General features: G+C 43.1%; 2 protein-coding genes across 2 annotated transcripts; one reads left to right on the top strand and one right to left on the bottom strand.

Moving 5' to 3' along the window:
* Positions 1 to 588: 588 nt before the first annotated feature.
* On the top strand, positions 589 to 11,184 carry slc49a3 (solute carrier family 49 member 3). Its single transcript, XM_018679618.2, has 10 exons — positions 589 to 1,043; positions 3,926 to 4,084; positions 4,720 to 4,936; positions 5,627 to 5,703; positions 6,285 to 6,422; positions 7,361 to 7,477; positions 7,627 to 7,779; positions 8,589 to 8,746; positions 8,972 to 9,075; positions 9,333 to 11,184. Exons 1-10 carry the CDS (start codon positions 879 to 881, stop codon positions 9,497 to 9,499), a joined length of 1,455 nt encoding a protein of 484 aa, XP_018535134.1. The 5' UTR covers positions 589 to 878; the 3' UTR covers positions 9,500 to 11,184.
* A 278-nt stretch (positions 11,185 to 11,462) lies between these two features.
* LOC108885317 (nuclear cap-binding protein subunit 1) lies at positions 11,463 to 18,833 on the bottom strand. Its single transcript, XM_018679621.2, has 23 exons — positions 18,645 to 18,833; positions 17,428 to 17,516; positions 17,221 to 17,321; positions 16,972 to 17,128; positions 16,765 to 16,872; positions 16,463 to 16,584; positions 16,220 to 16,289; positions 15,879 to 16,094; positions 15,641 to 15,738; positions 15,498 to 15,561; positions 15,300 to 15,410; positions 15,083 to 15,147; positions 14,933 to 14,995; positions 14,736 to 14,810; positions 14,367 to 14,470; positions 14,127 to 14,249; positions 13,610 to 13,712; positions 13,390 to 13,483; positions 13,181 to 13,284; positions 12,982 to 13,099; positions 12,741 to 12,881; positions 12,525 to 12,638; positions 11,463 to 12,077 (listed from the first exon to the last, which is right to left on the bottom strand). Exons 1-23 carry the CDS (start codon positions 18,676 to 18,678, stop codon positions 11,964 to 11,966), a joined length of 2,388 nt encoding a protein of 795 aa, XP_018535137.1. The 5' UTR covers positions 18,679 to 18,833; the 3' UTR covers positions 11,463 to 11,963.
* Positions 18,834 to 18,869: the final 36 nt, after the last annotated feature.

The raw sequence follows: 18,869 nt of genomic DNA, 5'->3' as shown, positions 1-18,869 counted from the left end.
GACGAGGAAGAACGATTATTGAACAATGCAAAGACATTTTCACATCATGCAAAAGCAGAAGCACAGGTGTCACTAATAACTAAATGAATAAGTGTCCCAGTAAAGACACTGTGACACTGAGCCAGCGTGCACAATAAAAACTGAAGCAGCTAAATGGAATTCAGCCATCATTCATCTCCTGTGTCTTCTCTGTTTAAACATGTGTGTGTAGAATATTATTCTATAATATTATAGAGTCTGAATGAGGCACATTTAATTCGAATTAATTCAACTTTTTCTCCTGCAAAGATCTTCATGTTCATGTCTCAAAACAAGTCACACTCAGTTTAAATCTGCAGCATCGAAGCCACTGGCTATGAGGTGAACTTTGCTCCAGATCTCAGGCGCACTGTGCAGAACTGTAAGTTTCAGTGCTGTATGGAATTAGTGAGTCGTTTTCTAATAAACTATATATTCAAGTGACAAAGATTTTGTTTGTGAAGGTTAATGTCTGTAATATCAAAGGTGGCATTAATGAGTTTTTTCAGGGCCGCTGTTTTAACGACAGAGTGGTTCCTCCTCTCAGTAGAAGATCTTCGGTACAGTACACTGACACTCCCCGGCGCTGTACCTGATTTACGAGGCGATGTTTAACGACTTTCTCCAGCCTCTAACCCGCTTTTCCCGGCGTCCATTTATTGTTTGAACAATCCACCGGAAGATAACAATGGATTTACAGGTTGTTCTTTAAGGATACACAACAGTTTTGTAGGTTGTTTTTTTTTTTAACAGAACCTAACAAGAAGTTTGCGATGCCTCGGATGTTTGTACCGTGTTGAGTCAGCTGACTCCACCGCAGTTTCACCGGGAAACTTGTCAACAAACCCGGTCAGATACAAATGGAGGGTGATGGTGAAGCCTCCCCGGAGGTCCAGACTGTTTCCTCTGAGGATGTTCCGAGGACACCGAACCCAGAACTGAAGAAACTGCTGTTTTTTAAAGTTTATAAGAGGAGGTGGTTCGTCCTGCTGGTGCTGTGTTTGTTGAACTGCTCCAACGCAATGGTGAGTAACGAGTTTACCTTCACACCTGGTTACCTGACCGTTAACGATGAAGCTAAGTTAAATGATACTGAAGGTATTTATTGTGTTGTATCGGTGGTTTTCTTCCTGCTTGGCATCAAACCCGGTGCCCATTGTACCTGCAGGAAACATACCCCGGTCAGGGAGCTGGGCACCGCCCTGCAGCTGCCCTCTCTGGGGTGTGAGACCCAGTAACTGTCCCTCCTCCAGTGCTGCAAAGTAACGAAGTGCATTTACTCAAGTATTCATACTTTCTACTTCCACTCCAGCACATTGATGTATTTGACAGCTTTAGTTACAAGTTAGTCCATGAAAACCAGAACTGGGACTACCACCCTGACTGTTATTTTTATTTCCAGTGCATGCTGGGAAAGTAGATCCCAGTGGTGGAAAGTAACAGAGTACATTTACACAAGGGCTGCTACTTTCTACTGACAGCTTTAGTTACTTTTAAGATGAAGATTTTACTCAGTTACATTTTTTAAAAACTCATTGGTAAAGTTGTTGCCAAACTTTTTGGTCCCTGACGTCTAAAAGTGAAAAGTGTGTTGTTCCAGCTCCACTTCTTTTCAATAAATATTCAAAAATCAACAATTAGAGAAAAAGTCCTACAACTGAAAACAGATTTGTGAATCAGAACTTCATTCCTCTCCCATTATTCATCTGACAACCCGTCACATTTATCCGGTAAAACAGTGATATTAAGCTGAACGCTTCCTGTGTCATACAGAAACACAACAAATCACAAAAAAATCATCTAATCTGAAGCTACCGGACTTCTCGTTGGCTTCTCGTCGTACACCCCTGAAGCTCTTTGACCTTCTTCCTCTGGTGTGTAACAGCAGATGTGTGTGTGAGCACAGCAGGTAGATGACATGTGGTTCCCTCTAATGTTTAGGCAGAACTCGATATCTATTCCCCCGGGGATGTTTGCCATTGTAAAGCAGAGTGTGCCTGGAAGCAAGCGTGCCTCTCTCAGCCATGCAAACTGAGCTTCCCCTCCCTCCCTTCACCTATTTCCAGCTCCCACGGGACTCGTCCTCCTCTATGGGAGCTATTGTTTCCATGGGACTGGTGTTCCCGCTCACAAAGGACGCTCAGCTGTGGGGGAGTCATTCATGATGTGGCAAAGAACAGCTGATGAGCCAGCTAGACATTAATCTGTGCGACACCAGCAGCCCTGCTGAGGGCTCCGGGTGTGTTAGTCCTGTAAATTGATTCTGAGAATCCTACTTCACTGCAGGCCGGTGTTTACCCTCAGTGTTTACACCCAGGTCTTTGTAGCAACCTCTGAAACTGGATGCAGAACATAAACTACCAGATTCATTTTCATTTGAAAGAAGTAAAATAAAACTAAACCCATCCTCTGGAAACTAGACCCATGGTGATATTGTCATTAAATATTGTGAATTTGCAGCCAGAATACATCAGACAGGCTGATCCTCCTGACAGACAGCCACATCCTCCTGTGTGGAAATGTAAGATGCCTCTGAATCGTTCTGAACAGGACTGACATTGTGTGTCCGGATCAGCTGACCGGTTTGCGTCAGCTCAGCATAAATTGGGTTTTTTCTTTGTCGTCCAGCACAAAACAATAAGAGAACTGTGCTGGTGCTGTGCTTCTGTGTTTGCATTCAGGATGTTCATTTACTTTTGTGCACAAAGAAATAAGCTCTCAGTTATGATCAGACTTTGGTCGAGGATGCACTGCTCCCTCTGCTCCCTCTGCACCCACTGCTGCCCACATGATCTTTGTCACGCACATGTAAGAAAAGAAATATTTGGACCAAGTTGTTCCTGCACATGACCAAGAAATCAGGTCTCAGGTTTCTCTAATCCCTTCTCCAGCGACAGAACCCAGGCTTCTCGTTTACATGATGTTTAAGATGTAAACAGGCAGTAACCCAGTTACTTAAGTGAAGAAAAAACACATTCCTGTCATCCATTGCATGCTGGGAAAGGCTGCATCTGCTGAGAAAAGTAAAAACAGTGATTTGTGATCAGTTGACATTCTGGGCTGCTAGGAAGAATCTGAACAGGAAGGAGAACAGCTTTTACAGCAACTTCTGCTAAGAAAAAGTGAAATCTGTCTCAGTGGTGTCTGGATATTCTCGTCAAAACTCAGAAGTGTGTAACTGCTGCTTAGGATTGAATGTCAAGGTAGAGCTCACAGCTTACACTGATAGAAAATCTACAATAATACAATAAAAATCTAAATATTTTAAGTCTCAAATCTTTGTCTGGAAAGTAGTTAGTAATGACGGCTATGAAATAAATGAAGTGTTCCCTCTGTTACGCAGCTAAAATCATAAAATAGAAATACTCAAGTGAAGTATAAGTACCACTGCAAAACCAATTAATTAATCTCATCTGATCTTGTGGACTGACAGAGTGTAAACGTCTCATCCTGGAATATCCAAGAATTTCCTACACACATCACAGTATTGTTGCCTCCTCCAGTTTGTCCATTAGCACAAAAATGTCCTGTGCGTGAAGTGGTGTCATGTGAGACAACAAGCTGGGATAAATCACAGTGACCTCGTCTTTCTCACGTGAGCTGAGAAAGACTCATCATTTCCTCTTTTTAAAAACGCTATGAAACTGACTCAAAGATACTCGCTGCTCGATGCAGCTGCTTCTGTCGGATTGATCACTAAGACAACAGACACTGCAGAAATCAATGAGTTTGATTAGTTCTTCACACACTGCACTCGATGAGGAATCTTAGAATTACACGACTTTAATGTTCTGATTTTACTGATTTTCTCATCATTTTCATATGTTAATTAATGATCATGTTTGTAAGAGCAGCTAAAGGACACAGATCTAATTTTGGAATAAAACTCTCCAATGTGTCCTCCCAGTTATGGCTGACCTTTGCACCAGTAGCGAACCAGTCTGCCCAGTACCTGAAGGTCTCCCTGGAAGACATCAACTGGTTGTCACTAGTCTACATGGTGGTGGCCATACCACTCAGCTTTGGGACCACGTGGATGCTGGACACCCTCGGGCTACGGATCACGGTACAAACTGCACCCGGAGCTAATAAAGTGTGGTATAATTTGCATTTGTAGGCTTCAAATCTACACTGGAAGACAGGATGAGTTTATTCTGGAGTTTATTTTATTTATGGCAACAGCACAAAGCTTTGAACGAGCGATTCAGACGTTCATCTTGTCTGTATTATATTCTCGTTTTGCACTAGCAACTCTTTCTGCTGGGATAAATGATCTGCTGCACATGAAACGATGTGTTATACAGATGTGGTTTGCTCAGTGTAAACAGAAGATAAAGCGTGAGCTCTGATAAATGGTGGAACAGGGAGAGATTTATTTGCCGCCGGTCACAAACTGACTCGCCTTTTTAGCTCCGTGGATCTGATCTGATTGAACTTTGACACATGAGAACATGAGGCTCTCATGAGAGTGGGGGAGTATGACTGACCTCTCAGTTAAGAAATCCTCATTGTTTATTTGTCTCTGTTGTTTTCTACCTGTGAAATGATAAAGAGAGAGAGAAGCTGCAGTGAGTACAAGGACACTGACACAGTAAAATGTTTAATAAAGTGGAGTCATTTCAGTTTTACTGCACCAGACAACAGTAACTTAAACTTCCTTATCAGACTCATCTAAAATAAATAAACATCTCGTCCTTGCAGTTGATCCTGGGCTCCTGGCTCAACATGTTTGGAGCCCTGATGCGTTTCTTCGGCACGCCGCCGAGCGAGGGTTTTCAGATCCGTTTCGTGGTTGTGATGTTGGGTCAGACCTTTGGCGCCCTGGCTCAGCCCCTCATCATCTTCACCCCCACCAAGCTGGCAGCGCTCTGGTTCCCGGACCATCAGCGGGCCACAGCGAACACGATCGCCTCCATGTGTGAGTGATTCTCTGTTTGTTATGACTGAGAACTGGACGTGACTTCATCGCTGGTGAGCTGCGTGTACCAGCCACGGCAAACGCCAGCGCCGGAGCTTTTATAAACTCTGATCGTTTGTGCTTAATTGGAGGCGATGCTCCAATCAGGATCCAGAGCTCAGGCAACGGGGGAGGAACCTCCAGCAGCTGCAGCCAATCCTGCTTAGGATACACTTCCTTGCAGAAAAAGAGACATTGATGCCACCTGAGTTAAAGTGGCTCTAATTTCAGAGCTCCTCCCTGATTGGCTGCAGGCGGCAGGTGACAGGGTATGAAAGGTTTTTGAAGCCACAAACTGGTTTCACTCCCCGGGGGAACAGAGCAGGGTCAGTGTTGCGTCCTGCTCTTTGTGGCTAGTCTGGATACTTTTTTAAAACTCACCACCAACAATCCTCAAGTACTAGAAGCTGTTGTACCAGTGAGATCATGCAGCCTTTAAAGACCCAAACCTAAAAGAAGTAAGAACTGAAACAGAAATAAAAAGTTCTATTAAGAAAAAACAAAGTCAGGATTTTTATACCTAAAAAAAACCTGCTGTTTAAAGATAAGAACTGAAGCAGCTGAAACATGGAACAGAGAGTGGAATATCACTGATTCTTAATATAGGACAGAAACCAGAATAACCCTCACACTTCTCTTTTCCCTCCTCAGCCAATCCTCTGGGCATCCTCCTCGCTAACATCATCTCTCCGATGATAGCGCAAACATCTGCAGAAATCCCAACCCTGGTGAGTTGAAGTGACCCGGGTGACCGAGCGCCCGCACGGTTAAAATCCTCCAAGAAGAAGAGGTGGAACATTGAACTGTCCCGTGCTCGTGAACACGATGTCAGGTTAAGCTTCTGCTGAGGCATAAACAGACACCGGGCGTGGATGTGCAAAACTGAACAATGCATAACAAAAAGCTGAAGAAATACAGCACATTTTTTTTGGATACAAACGACCACATTATTACAACCAGGTGTCCTGCACGCTGACTGGTTTATGGCACATGTCAGTGTCTCTGGACTGAATCAGGCTGGAGGCCTTTGTGGCGTGTCTGCCCTTCCCTCTCCCTCATGTCTAATGTGAACTGTCCAGCAAAGGCAAAAATGACTAAAACAAAATCTAGAAAAAAATCAGTTGGCCTAGAATCACTGAATTCCAGCAGCCACTGAGGATTGCAGCTTCTAACAGAGGAAACTGCAGCAGTGTGACTGTGTGTGTGTGTCTGTGACTACCTCACCTGCTAATGATGATAAATTGTCTTTGATTCAAGCTGCTCACATCCATTTATCATCACATTATGTGTGTTTCTTTTCTCCTCTCAGCTGCTTGTCTATGCAGTCCCGGCATGCATCATCTGTTTCCTAGCAACAGTGGGGATACGGAGCAGCGCCCCCCCGACGCCGCCGTCAGCCAGCGCCGAGTCCTCCGGCTCGGAGCCGTTCGTGCAGGGGATCAAACTGGTAAGGACGCGCAGAGGCAGAAAAGACGAGAAAGAAAACAACACAGCTCTGCATCAGGTGATCAAAATGAACAGGGTCGCTCATCGTGATGAACCCACAGTGAAATCTCACCTGAATCTGCCGTTCCCCTCTGGCTTTTTGAAGCTTTGTATCGCGTGTCAGCTCCTCGTTGAGCCGTCTGAGCCACAACTTCACTGTTTTGGTTCACGCTCACCGCTCTGCTAGTATCATTCTCAGCCACAGCGGGCAGATGTGTTCAGTGAAAAAGCTCCGAAAACAACAATTAAACAATAAAAATCATTTCAGCTTCAGTCCTAATTTCTACCCATAGCTCTAATATTTCTACCAGCAGAAATGATTAGCACGTCTCTGCTCCAGCAGCATGTGTAACTGCAGTGATGAGGTTTCTAACTGTGGTCATGATGAGTGTGTCTGAGGCAATGATTTTTTTTGTGGCTTTATTTCTACCTGCTGTAATTGTTTCCACATGTTATTATAATGCAAAGTCTCAGACCACAGCAGGCTGTGACAACTACAGACCAACATACTGGTCACAGTCTCGCTGATTCTCACCTTATCTGATCAGCAGTGCAGCTGTTTTTTCTACCATAACTGATAGAAATGATGGATAAAATTATGAAAACAAGACCCAAGATAGGTCTTTATGCTTTTGTGCATTGTCCCTGTAAAATAAAAGAGAATCAAAGAAATGTAAGTACTTTATTTTCTTGCTTTTTCAGGTTTTATAGCAAAAACATTTGCAGCATTAGTTGTCTGTTCTTTTTTATCAAACTAGGCCAAGATATCCTGACTTTTAGTCCCTGATATTGGTCAGCAACCTAAAAGCATTACATCCTACAATTCCCATAATCCAAGGCTCAGATCCTTCACACACACACCCCCTGTATGTAACAAACCTCGCTCTGTTTCCTCCTCAGTTACTGAAGAACAAAGCCTACCTCGTCCTGCTGCTCTGCTTCGGCTCGGGCATCGCCGTCTTCACCTGCTTCTCCACCCTGCTGGAGCAGATCCTGTGTGTGCACGGATACACCAACGTAAGTTCACCATAATGACCCTCATGGGAATCAGTGAGGTGTTAAATGGACCAAGTAATATCAAGTGAGCAGTGAAAGCAGCAGGAGCAGCACCTTTGGGGGTGGATGTTGTTTGAGCTGCAGTCTAAAAGCTTTAACATCCCCTGCAGGACTTTGCCGGCTTGTGTGGCGCTCTCTTCATCGTGTTCGGCGTCGTGGGCGCCGGCGCTCTGGGACTCTACGTCGACAAGACCAAGAAGTTCATCGAAGCCACGAAGATCAACATGAGCTTCACTGCTCTGGCGTGCATCGCCTTCTCAGTGGTGAGAACATGTTGGTTGATTAAAATCTGTAAACTCGACAGCCGTGGTCAGAGGTCTGGTGAATGCGATATCTCAGGAACACTCTCAGGGAATCTCTTCAAACTTCTCACAGATGTTCACTGGGACTCAAAGATGAACTAACTACACTTTGGTGGGCAAAGGTCAAAGGTCAAGGTCACTGTGACTGGACAAAACATGTATATGCTGCTTTAAATGCTAAATAGGGGACTTAAAGTTAAGTTATCAAACCTCTGCAGACTTCTTTTCCCTGGCAGGAGTTTACAGTATGTTTATGTGAAGGTGTTATAAGTGCACGTCTGCAGTGTGTGTGACACAAGTTGATGAGTAAACAAAGAGAACGTGAACACTCAGTGTTTGATGTGCAAACATTTTAAAGCGACGCCTTTTGTTCTGAGTTTTCACAGGTTTTTTTGACAGTTACTATATTTTCCTGTTATGTAAATGCAGCGGTTCAGTAAAGTAGAGTGTGAATAAAATCAATATGTGAGGTTATCTGGAGGACACCGACCGTGTAAAGAAAACTTTTTGTTTTTCCTTTCCATTAAGGCTGGTTAGAATTCAGAAGACCTGGATTTATGCACAACAGATGCAGCATTTTATAGATAAAGACATTTTATCAGGTTAAAGGTAGAGATTATAGTTGTTTCTCCATTTACAGTAGAACAAAGTTGCTCTCTGTTTGGACATTTGTTTTGTCTGTATATTCATACATGCTGGAGTTATTAGGGTGATTTTATAAAGAGATATTCCTTCTTGAGCTGTTTTTCTGTCCTCTCTCCTCCTCTCAGGTGTCTCTGATGCCGGAGCAGAAAGCCGCCGTGGCCGCCATCTGCTCTTTCTTCGGCTTTTTCGGTTTCTCCATCTACCCTGTGGCCATGGAGCTTTCTGTGGAGTGCTCGTATCCGGTCGGAGAGGCCACGTCGGCCGGGCTCATCTTCGTGTCGGGGTACCAAAACAAACACTCTGTGCTCACAGTAAACAGCATGATATGTTCTTATTAAATCGACTGAGCAGGTACAAGTCTAATTACAGATAAAAATCAAATAGAAAAATGGTGAAAAGAATTTTATATTATTGATTTCTTTGTGTTTTATTATTCAAAATCAACTCTTCAGCTCTTGAACGTCATCTCATGTGAAATTCATGACGTCTCCTTGTGATCCTCCTCCAGACAGGTCCAGTCTGTCCTCTACATAATCCTCCTTCAGGCTTTGACCACACGACTCTCTGAATCTCCTCTGTCGACCTGCGGGGACGCAGTGCTGAGCTGGAGAGGTAGGTCACATCATGTTACATCTAACAAAGGCGGCTCACCGAGTGACAGCTGCGTTCACTCTCCTCTTTGTGGTTTGAAGCATCTCTATTGCTGAGTTTGTGACCATGTGCAGACTGAGTGTGTGCAGTTCACTGACCTCTACTCAAAGATTACTCCCCCCTTCTGGCAGCAAGAGTAATTACACAGGAGTAGAGTAAATGTGATAGCAACATAGCCTCCTCCAAATACATAAACCTGGTCATCTTCCCTCCCTCAGTGCCCATGCTGGTGATGGCAGGACTGTGCAGTTTATTCACCTGCTGCTTCGTCATGTTCTTCCACACGAGATACAGACGACTGGAGGCTGAAGAACAGGCCACTTACGGGACCAAACAAATCAACGGCTCGACGCCCAGTGACCATGCTCCGAGTGCGGAGACGTGAAGCTGCCGACAGACTCGTGACAGGAGAGGGAGACGCAGGGAATCATGGGAGCGATCACCACTACAGTTTGTTTCTTTGGTACGAAACAGTGGGGGAAAAAAACTCGGACTCTTTTATACGATATTGGGACCAAAGATTCCAACAGATTTTACCTTAACACCATTGCTACTAACACATAATCCTTAAAATATTACAGGAAGGGACAGCATGTCGACTATTTATCAGCAGATTGTTCTTATCTTTCCATGAATAAATGGAAAATCTATTTCTGTAATATACTGAGTGGTTGTACAACCAAAAAAATACCTCATAAGGAGGAGATTTCTGTAAATATTTTATACTCGGGCAAGTCCAAGTAAACTGGGAGAATACTTAACATTCCTATACTGATCAGTGGATTTAAATGGTTATTTCATTCTGAATTGTTTTTATTTTTAACTAAACTTACCTTTTGATTGAGGTAACAGGACAGAAATATTCACCCAAATGTAACTCTGGGATGAGATGTGGAAAGTTATGGATGTAAACATGAAACCAAATCACAAAAAGCAGCTAAACAAACCTAAACTCATCAGTGTCAGATCTTCTTTACCTCGCTCTATAAAATATAGGTACTCAAGGCTCAGTACAGAACCTGCTCTGGAAAAACACATATTTTCCATGTGAGTAAAACTGAAGTAGATCTGCAGAGGAGCCTGGCGTTTCCACGTTTCCCTCGATGCACCGACTCTTCCTCTGAGTCAGTGTGTTGTTGAAATTCTCAGGGTTCCTGTAAAAAAAAATCACAAAACAAAACATGAACTGTTGTGCGACTCAAAACGCAGCAGGGCTTTAAACTGCGTTGCATTCTGGTCTATTTCCTGCCGCTGTGCGAGAACTGTGGATCCTGTTTGATTCTCAGCGTCTGACAACGAAACCTGACGCCGACTGTTGATGTTTCTCAAACATTTTCTCCTCTGTTGCTGCTAGAAATAACTTGATGTGTTGTCACATCGTCGTGGGGAGTAAACCCACTCCGAAAGCTTCACTGACACGATGTGAATAAAATGCATCGGCTTTACGCGTTAATCAGGTTTCAATGAGAAGATAAAACCAAACTGAGTATCATTATATCACCACTAATCCTGTTGTGTTGAATTTAAAGTCTGTCTGTCATTGTGTTGTGGAAACAGACGCCTAATAGCAGCATTTAACTACCTTAATTCTATAAACAGACAGGTGTTGGTGTTTGTGCAATAAAGGGAATAAACTCAGTACTGATGATAATAGGCACATGAAGGTTCTGAGTGGTAGAAGACACATTTGTACTCTCACTTTTTATCTGTGTACTGAATGTTTTAGACTTATTAATGCGACCAAATCAGCTTTAATTTGAATAATATCTTGTTTTTAATTCTACAAATAGCTGAGACTAATGATAGTGGGGTTTTTTATTTTTCAAAGAGGTCATATTTTGTTAAACTTGGAGGAGTTGAATGATTGTTTCTTTAGATTTGTAAATCCATGCACTTCTCTAAATTTCTGTAATATGATAAAAATCTGTTTGGCTCTGCAGCTGGAACTGGAAACAGGAACTGTTTCAGTTCCTTCAGTCTGATGGAGTCAGGTATTTAGACTGTTGTAAAACAGGGTTTATAAGCTGTAATTAATGTTAATAAATCAGAAAAATAAAAACATATCAACTATGTCGTGTCCCTGATTGTCCATCTTCTGGCTCTTGGTGAGTCTGTGTCCAAGTCTTAGTTTATATTGAGCTCATCAGCTGATGTCAGAAAAATGGACCAGTGTTTTTTTTAATAACAGTTGATGAGTTGCCTTTTGCATTTTCTTTATAAACCAGTGCAACCAAAAAAAAAAATCCTGTACACTTGTCACCCGTGAGGCTCAAAGTGATTTTAAAAATGAGTACCATCTGCTCCATGAGTGACTGAGGTGGAGGAAATGACAGAAACCAGCAGGCGGATAAAGATTCTGGAGAGTTTTAATTATTTCCCAATTGCACAAAAAACAAATATAAAAAAGTAGAGCGCTCTCTAGATTCAGAATCATTCAGAGCCAACCTGAAATCTCCTCTCCTGTGGTCACCTCTCCAGCTTCGTCTGGACTCAGACAGTTCATACAGTTTTAAAAAGACCCATTCATAAGAATACGAGCAGGATGTAAAAATTAACAAAACGGAAAACCAAGCCAAAAAGAAAAAGAAATTAAAGGTAAATACAATTTAAAAAAAAAAAAAAAAAGAGAGAGATCACTACAGCAAATTAATGACAAGATCTGTCAAACTGATTCTTGCACTGACAAGTCGAATGGCACCGAACACAAAACGGGTAAAAAAAGAAAAATGACTACAATGAGGAGATTCTTGATGCAAGAGCTGGTAGTTTCTAATGTGTAGGTTTAGCACAGGTACTGTGTGAACACAGGTACACATTTCATCCTATCTGTGTTTGCGTCGGTGCGAGTCTCAGAGCTGCAGAGCACAGAACTGCTGGTAGACGGCCAGGATGTGGTGGTCGAGCTCGGCGGTGAACAGCAGGTTCTCCAGGGTTCCCATGTACTGCTGGATGGTCACATGGTGCTGGACAATGAGAGGAGACGTCACGTCAGAGAGGGAACACGCGATGAGGAGACGTCAGGCAGATTTAACAGTACAAAAAGCAGCTTTATCAAAGCCAGAATTCACCGTTTTTAGTTCCTCTTTGCAGTGTACACAGTAACGTAAAGACAACTATCACTGCCTTCCTTTGATACTGAAGAAAACTTAAAAACCTGATGATTTAGGGCAAGTTCTGTAGTTATAAAACATCTTTTTAAAATGATTTCTAATTGGGTTCATGAACATTTATTCCTCTGAGAGTGTTAGTCACCCTGCATCTAAAAACATGTGCATCCTGTAACTGCTGTGTTCGGATATGATTCACCTATGACCCATGAAACCACTCAGATGGAACTAAAGTATCCCACATTATAACAACCAATTTTACCAGCCCACTTCAACAGTGTGTGTGTGTGTGTGTGATTTTACCATGAGGAAGATCTGCTGCAGTCGCTCGATGCAGTTTTTGTACCAGGGCGTGCTGATGTCAACGCTGCCGGTCTCGCAGCGAACCAGATGCTCCGTCAACAACATGATGAAACGCTGAGGGAGGAAAAACAACATTTACTAAAGTGCAGTCCTTTAATCCCTCTGCAATCATTTTTTTGGGAGACGACGAACAGGAAATGTCTGAGGTCTCAGTACCTGGAAGATGACGAGGAAGAGGTTCTTCTGTTCACTCTGAGCCGACTCCACCTTCTCCTGTAGCCTCTCGATCTGCTCCTCCAGCTGACCCTCCTCATCCTCGCTGTTCTTGTCCATGTCCTCGTCGTCACCACTGTCCCTCTGTTGGTGCACACGAACAAACAATATAATCCTTCCTGCTTTAACCAGCGGAGGCGCTTTTTAACACGACAGTGACAGACACGATGTGATGAACAGTTACCCTCTTATGCTGCTGTTTCTCCAGCTTGTCCTTGGCCTCCTCCAGCTCCTTCTGGATCTTCTGGACGTGTTTGTTCATCTTTCGGATGGTCGAGTGCAAAATCTCCCAGATGAAAAGTCTGGGTGAGGTTAAGAGAGAGGGTCACTACACCGTGAAACATGTTTTACAGGTTAAACGTTCCTCTTTGTTGACGTCCTACCTGGTGAACTCGTGAGCCATGTCCTGAGAGAAGAGCCAGTTGGCCACAGCGGCACAGTCGACAATCTGTGTCCGGATCATTTTGTCCACCAACACTGCGATCATCTACGACAGCCGAGACACAGCTGATGAGAATCAAACTCTTTGTAAAACTCACATTACTCACATGTAGGTGTGAAGATCCGCAGCCATGAAAAACACCGCTGTTACCTGTGGGTGGTTCCTCCACACTTCATAGACCACTTTGAGGATGTGCAGTTTCCCCTCGTCGCTGTCTGTCAGCGTCTTCAAGATTTCATGAAACCTGCAGGGGTTAGATGTAGGTGATTCAACACAACATCGGTCATATTTTTCAATATGATTCACGCCAGATGCATTTTAGTTTCAGCCATGACAGAAGTGGTTTTTAAGGTTAAGGCTATAAACTTACTTGGCGAGGGCACTGAAGGAGTGGCTGAAGGATTTGGCCGCCAGATGCAGAAGAGTCTGCAGGAACACGTCAATCTTCAGAGGGTTGAAGCTCTCTCCTTCATCTGGATGGAGAGAAAGGGAAAAGAAGACAGAAGAGAGAAGAGAAAGAAACAAAAAAAAAAATCAACAAAGTGCGATTTTTACCCAGCAGACTGAAATATTTGGATAAATGTCAAATCAGTCTCATTCAAATGCAGACAACTGGAGGTTTTCAGCTGAACTGACAATGGTTGTGTAATCCACCCACCTGTAACAGTGAGAAGAGGGAATGACTTCAACACATTAATGTCAAAAATATTTTTAATTTTTACGACGACTACTGAATCACATCACAACCAGAGGAAAAACTGTAGAATCGTGACCTCTCTTCTCACTTCCATACATCTGTTTTCATCACAGATGAAGTGGTGATAACGCTGAAACTGCTCTTTTTGTCAGTACTAGTACTACGTTTCCAAGCAGTACTGTAAACTAACCATCATCATCTTCCTGGTTGGGGTTGGGCACTTCTTTGAGGATGGTCAGGATCTCTTCGTTGGATGCTCGGTTCTTGATGGCGTTTCCAACAGTGATGGAAACTGCGTAGCCTGGTAACGAAGCTGTGAGGCAGGAAAGGCTTTTTGTTTAGTTACTGTCAAAAATATCTGACTTTTGTTTTTTTTTTTTAAATGAGGGTGGAGCTGATTTGTGTAAATATAAAGTTTACATGTTCTTACAAGCGCTCTCATCTGCGTATTTGAAAATGAAGCTGGGTTCAGCAGGGATCAGGGCTGAGAAGGTGGGAGGGACAATGTCCACTATCCGTTGATGATACGAGAGTCTGCGAGGAAAAAAAGGAAACTCAAGGTAAAGCGGGGCACTTTTCCAGATTAAAGGGCCAAATAAATCCATGTTCTCAAGGACTAATAATGAGGGGGGAACGTATTTAAGCTTCACTAAAGGAGAGAAAATACTGGGACAAATAATATGAAGTGAATAAATCATTTTGGGATTTACTAAGATGTTAAAAACAGCACTGAGCCAGTCATATGAGAGAGATTTAAACTGTTTATAAAGCAAAGAAAATGTGAATAATATTTTAATACCTCATAGACTTCTCCAGAACTTCTTTGACAAACTTGGGTTTGGGCTTCTCTAGATCCACGGTCAAACAGTCGGACCTTAACAAAGACACGTGAACACATCATCACCTGTACTGTTCACATCAGATGGTATTTGGCCACATCTTCTTCTGCGAGTTTAAAAAGACAAACCGCTGCTTTACAAGTTCAGAATCACTCACCAGTCGTCCCAGCTCCATCGAAACTGGAAGTTGCTCAAGTGATGAGAAAACCAGTTGATTAGTCTGGAAGTAAAAGAGGAAACGTAGAGAGAGGTGATGACAGCGTGACAGTGAAGTTTTCCCTCGTTCAGGGAGAGTAAAAAAGATTACCTGTCTATGCAGGTGGTGTTCATGGTGTCCAGTCTCATGTACAGCATCTCTGTGGCTTGGGCCAACTAACAGCTGGTGTTAAGGTAAAGTTTCTTTTACATTATTTAGGAGTATTTCCCTCCTGGGCTTTTTTAGGAAGGTCTGGTTGTGCTAAATGAACTTGTGTTAAAGGAGGATCCCTGACGTAAACAGTAGCAACACAAACAATGAAGGATACAACTTGTGGCAGTGATCCTGGCTGCAGTTTGCAAAGTTCAATAAGCAGTGTGGTGTACATGACGTCGATGTGAGGAGGAGAGGGCAGCTGGAAGAGTTCTCCAAAGATCACCTGAAAAAAGAAAGGGATTCATATTTTAAACCAGGCTTCAATTAAAATGGTTTCTCAGCATGTAGCTTGTCAAAAAAAAGGGTTTACCTCCACGATGTGATAGTTTAGTGGAATCTTATTTTTCCCTGGATAACTGAGTAGCTGGGCAGCACTGAAAGGTAACACAGAAACATCAGACACACACAGAAATGTCAATGTTCAACGTTCAACATGATCAAGCTGTCACCCACCATGTTTTCCTCTCTCTCCAGTGAGTCTTGATGATACAGTGCAGGTTTTCTTCAATGACAAATCTCTCCACAGAATGACTGCCAGGCATAACGGGACCCTGAGAATAAAGAGCAGCAACATCTGTGAATCGTGAACTGTGACATTAAAGACGACAACGCCAAAGACAAACTGACTGCATTTCTCTCTGCCTTCACTTGTCCGTATTCAAGTGTTTCATCAAAGGCAAACCGTACGCACCTCGGGAGCATCAGTGTAGTCGAACATGCGGAAGACGACCCGGGGCATCGGGTACTGGGCATCGGGCATGTGGCCCGGTGGGGTGAAGGGTGGCAGGTTGTGTTGCAGAGCCTCACACAGCACGCTGTCGAAGGCGATGTACGGACGAAGGATGTGACGCTCCTGCCAGCGGTCTTTCTTTAGCTTCTGAATCTGAGCCCAGAGGCAGTCCAGGTACTGAGGGGGATAAAGGAGGAGAAGGTCACATTTTTAACAGTGATCTTCCTTCTGGATCGGTGTTAATGTGATAGGTGATTCAGCAAATTAATGGGAGAACTGCAGCACTGCTGTGTGTCTCTCACCTCCTCCTGTGGATGAGGCTTCTCTGCTGTCCACACCTGCAGCATGGGAACATGAGTCTTTACTCTCCTCCTGAAAAACACGAAATGTCGAGTGATGCAAGAATCAGCTGACAAACCGCTGACTGGATTATAAAAATGTGAGCAGGACATAAAAATAGACAGAGCAAGAAAGTAATAGTCAAGGACAAAGAAACCGATGGAAAAGGACAGAGCCTTGCAGGCAGACAAAGACAGATATCATACTTGAGGTAGCCTTCAATCTGGCTGAGGAGTCGGTCCATCTCAACATCCTTCTTCTCATAAAGCTCCTTACCAACCCAGGGCAGACAGGACAGAACCACGTACACAAACCAGTCTGACCGAACCTGAGGACAAAAACATCATTTAAATGTTTCAGTATTGTTTTATTTTCTCTCTTTTCAGGTTGTGTTCATATTATTTTTCCCCATTTTACTTTGTAATCAGCCTACTCTTCACCTCTGTCCCTTTACTCCTGCCCTGACTTCATCTCCAACACATTAATGACACTTCAACCTTCCACCTACCTGTGGTACATCTTCTTCTTGAGTAACACTGACAAAATTTTCAAACATGGCCACCATGGAGGGAGCAGCAATCACATGGCAGTTGACCAAGTCTGACAGAAAGCGCACCTGTGAAAAGAAGGAGGTTGTGTTTAAAAAAGCAAACATGTAGTAATATACTGATGTTTTTCAAAGCCATATGTCAGGTGCTTATATAATTTAGCTCACCAAGTAAACAGCTTCATTGTACAAGTTGTTTTTCAACGTCTCCTTGAGTTGTCTGATCATGGCCTCGACAAACTCGCCCCCAAAGTTGTAGTTCCTGGCGTTCAGGAGGCCGACTAAAGTCGTATACACAGTCAGCTTCTCAGGCAGGAGGCGGGCGCTGTAAACACAAGACAATTCAGTTTGAACTACCACCTTAAAGACTCTTTTTTTTTTAAACCTATAAAAAGGTGCTAACCTATATGAACTTACACAGCACATAAAATGCGCAGGATTTTGTTTTTGTAGTTTGGGAGGTCTGCTTCCAGGACACCTGCAAGGCCCTCCAGGTTGCTCTCCAGGGACGACGTACTCTGTAAAGACATACAAAGCAATTTAGCATCTGTTATGTTTAACAAGCTAAGCAGTTTAACGTAAAGCACGAGAAAGCAAGTGCCCCATCCTGTACGGACTCTTTACCTTCTCCCCCACGCGACATATCAGTGACTCTAGACGGTCCTCAATCTCAATGGGCTCTGATGTTCTCCGCCTTTTATGAGCCTGACCTCCTGGAAGGTTAGAAAAATGACAGAATAAACACAGAGTGAGTGGAATGAGAAATATTAGCTAAGAGATTTAACTCAAGGGCAGCCAGCCAGTCTAAAATAGGATATACAAACACATCTAATCTGTAAGAGACCAGACAGCTCTGTGCTTTCTTCTTACAGGGCCATTTTATTGTGAAAGACGGCATTTAGAAAAACTCTTGAGTTGAAATGTGCAAACTGTAAGAACCTTGACACACACTAGGAAATAAAAGTCAGGATATTTTAGCCTCTACTGGTTCAATTTTTACCATTTCTATGTCATTATCTGTCTTTCACCTTGTGAAAGAGTGAAACCAGAGTTACAGCTGAAAGTCAATTGACAGAACACGAATAGCAGCCATGTTGATGATCAAATAAGACATTTAATTAACAAAAAAGCAAGGCCACATATTTGATGGTTCCTGCTTCTCAGCTGAAAGGATTTGATGTATTTCTGTGCTGTGTACGATAGTAAACTTAATATATTAGGCTAATATAAGGCTTCAGTCATCCAAATTAGTTTAATCAAGTGAACATCTGAGACTAGTTTAAGCCTTTAGACTCTATAATTTCCTGTTTGCTGCTACTCCTCCTCTGAACGGGCAGGGTACCTGACATGATTCAAGAACTGTGAACCTACCATTAGACATTGATGACTTTGCTCTCTAAAGCATCACATAATAAATCCTGTTTTACGGTTGAATTACCCTGTAATTAAACCTTTAATCAGTCCCCACATAGTGGATCACAGCAAACCTCATGGGACAAATATCTGCGTTAATTCTTTGTATGTAAACTAACATAACAGAGGTGTTCTCACGATGCACAGAAGCTAGCGGTAAACGTACCGGTTAATTCCACCGTTATCAAAACAACTTACTCTCGTTTTAAATCACAATAATTCAATTAAATACCAACGGGTACCAAAGGTTTAAAAACCTTTTTGGATAACCACGACAAAGCCCAAACCTGGCCTCATAAAATGATTTACCAATAATCCTGAATGCACCAAGGCTAAAGATTAACGGTGCCGAAAACACGCTAGCGTTAGCTAGCCGCCACTCGTTAGCCTAACGTCTGAATTACACATGTAATGTAACGTCCACTTACCGTCATTCTCGTCGCTGTGTCGCCTCCTGGACATGTTTCAATCCGCCTCGATGTGAACGCAAGAACGACTGCGAGAAAAAAAAAACTGAAACAGAAGAACGAGTCGGTTTAACAAGCTTCTGGATCGTTCAGTCTGGCCGCTATTACCAGTACAGAAAAATAAAAGCGGTCTGATTCAAGTGAGGCACATCCGGGGTCAACCGGAAGGTGCACCGTCTTTTTTCG

The sequence above is a fragment of the Lates calcarifer genome, linkage group LG8 (assembly GCF_001640805.2).
Source record: "Lates calcarifer isolate ASB-BC8 linkage group LG8, TLL_Latcal_v3, whole genome shotgun sequence".
Taxonomy (NCBI): Eukaryota; Metazoa; Chordata; class Actinopteri; family Centropomidae; genus Lates; species Lates calcarifer.
Note: the sequence above shows the minus strand (reverse complement) of the source record. Positions and strands in the feature narration are given on the sequence as shown.

Excerpts from the sequence above, each read along its gene's own strand:
- slc49a3 (XM_018679618.2), top strand. The coding sequence starts at position 879 with ATGGAGGGTGATGGTGAAGCCTCCCCGGAGGTCCAGACTGTTTCCTCT. Across the intron at positions 6,423-7,360 it reads TCGTGCAGGGGATCAAACTG|TTACTGAAGAACAAAGCCTA; the intron begins GTAAGGACGCGC and ends TTTCCTCCTCAG. Across the intron at positions 9,076-9,332 it reads CGCAGTGCTGAGCTGGAGAG|TGCCCATGCTGGTGATGGCA; the intron begins GTAGGTCACATC and ends TCCCTCCCTCAG.
- LOC108885317 (XM_018679621.2), bottom strand. The coding sequence starts at position 18,678 with ATGTCCAGGAGGCGACACAGCGACGAGAATGACG. Across the intron at positions 16,585-16,764 it reads AAGAAGAAGATGTACCACAG|GTTCGGTCAGACTGGTTTGT; the intron begins GTAGGTGGAAGG and ends TTTTGTCCTCAG. Across the intron at positions 15,411-15,497 it reads TAAACTATCACATCGTGGAG|GTGATCTTTGGAGAACTCTT; the intron begins GTAAACCCTTTT and ends TTCTTTTTTCAG.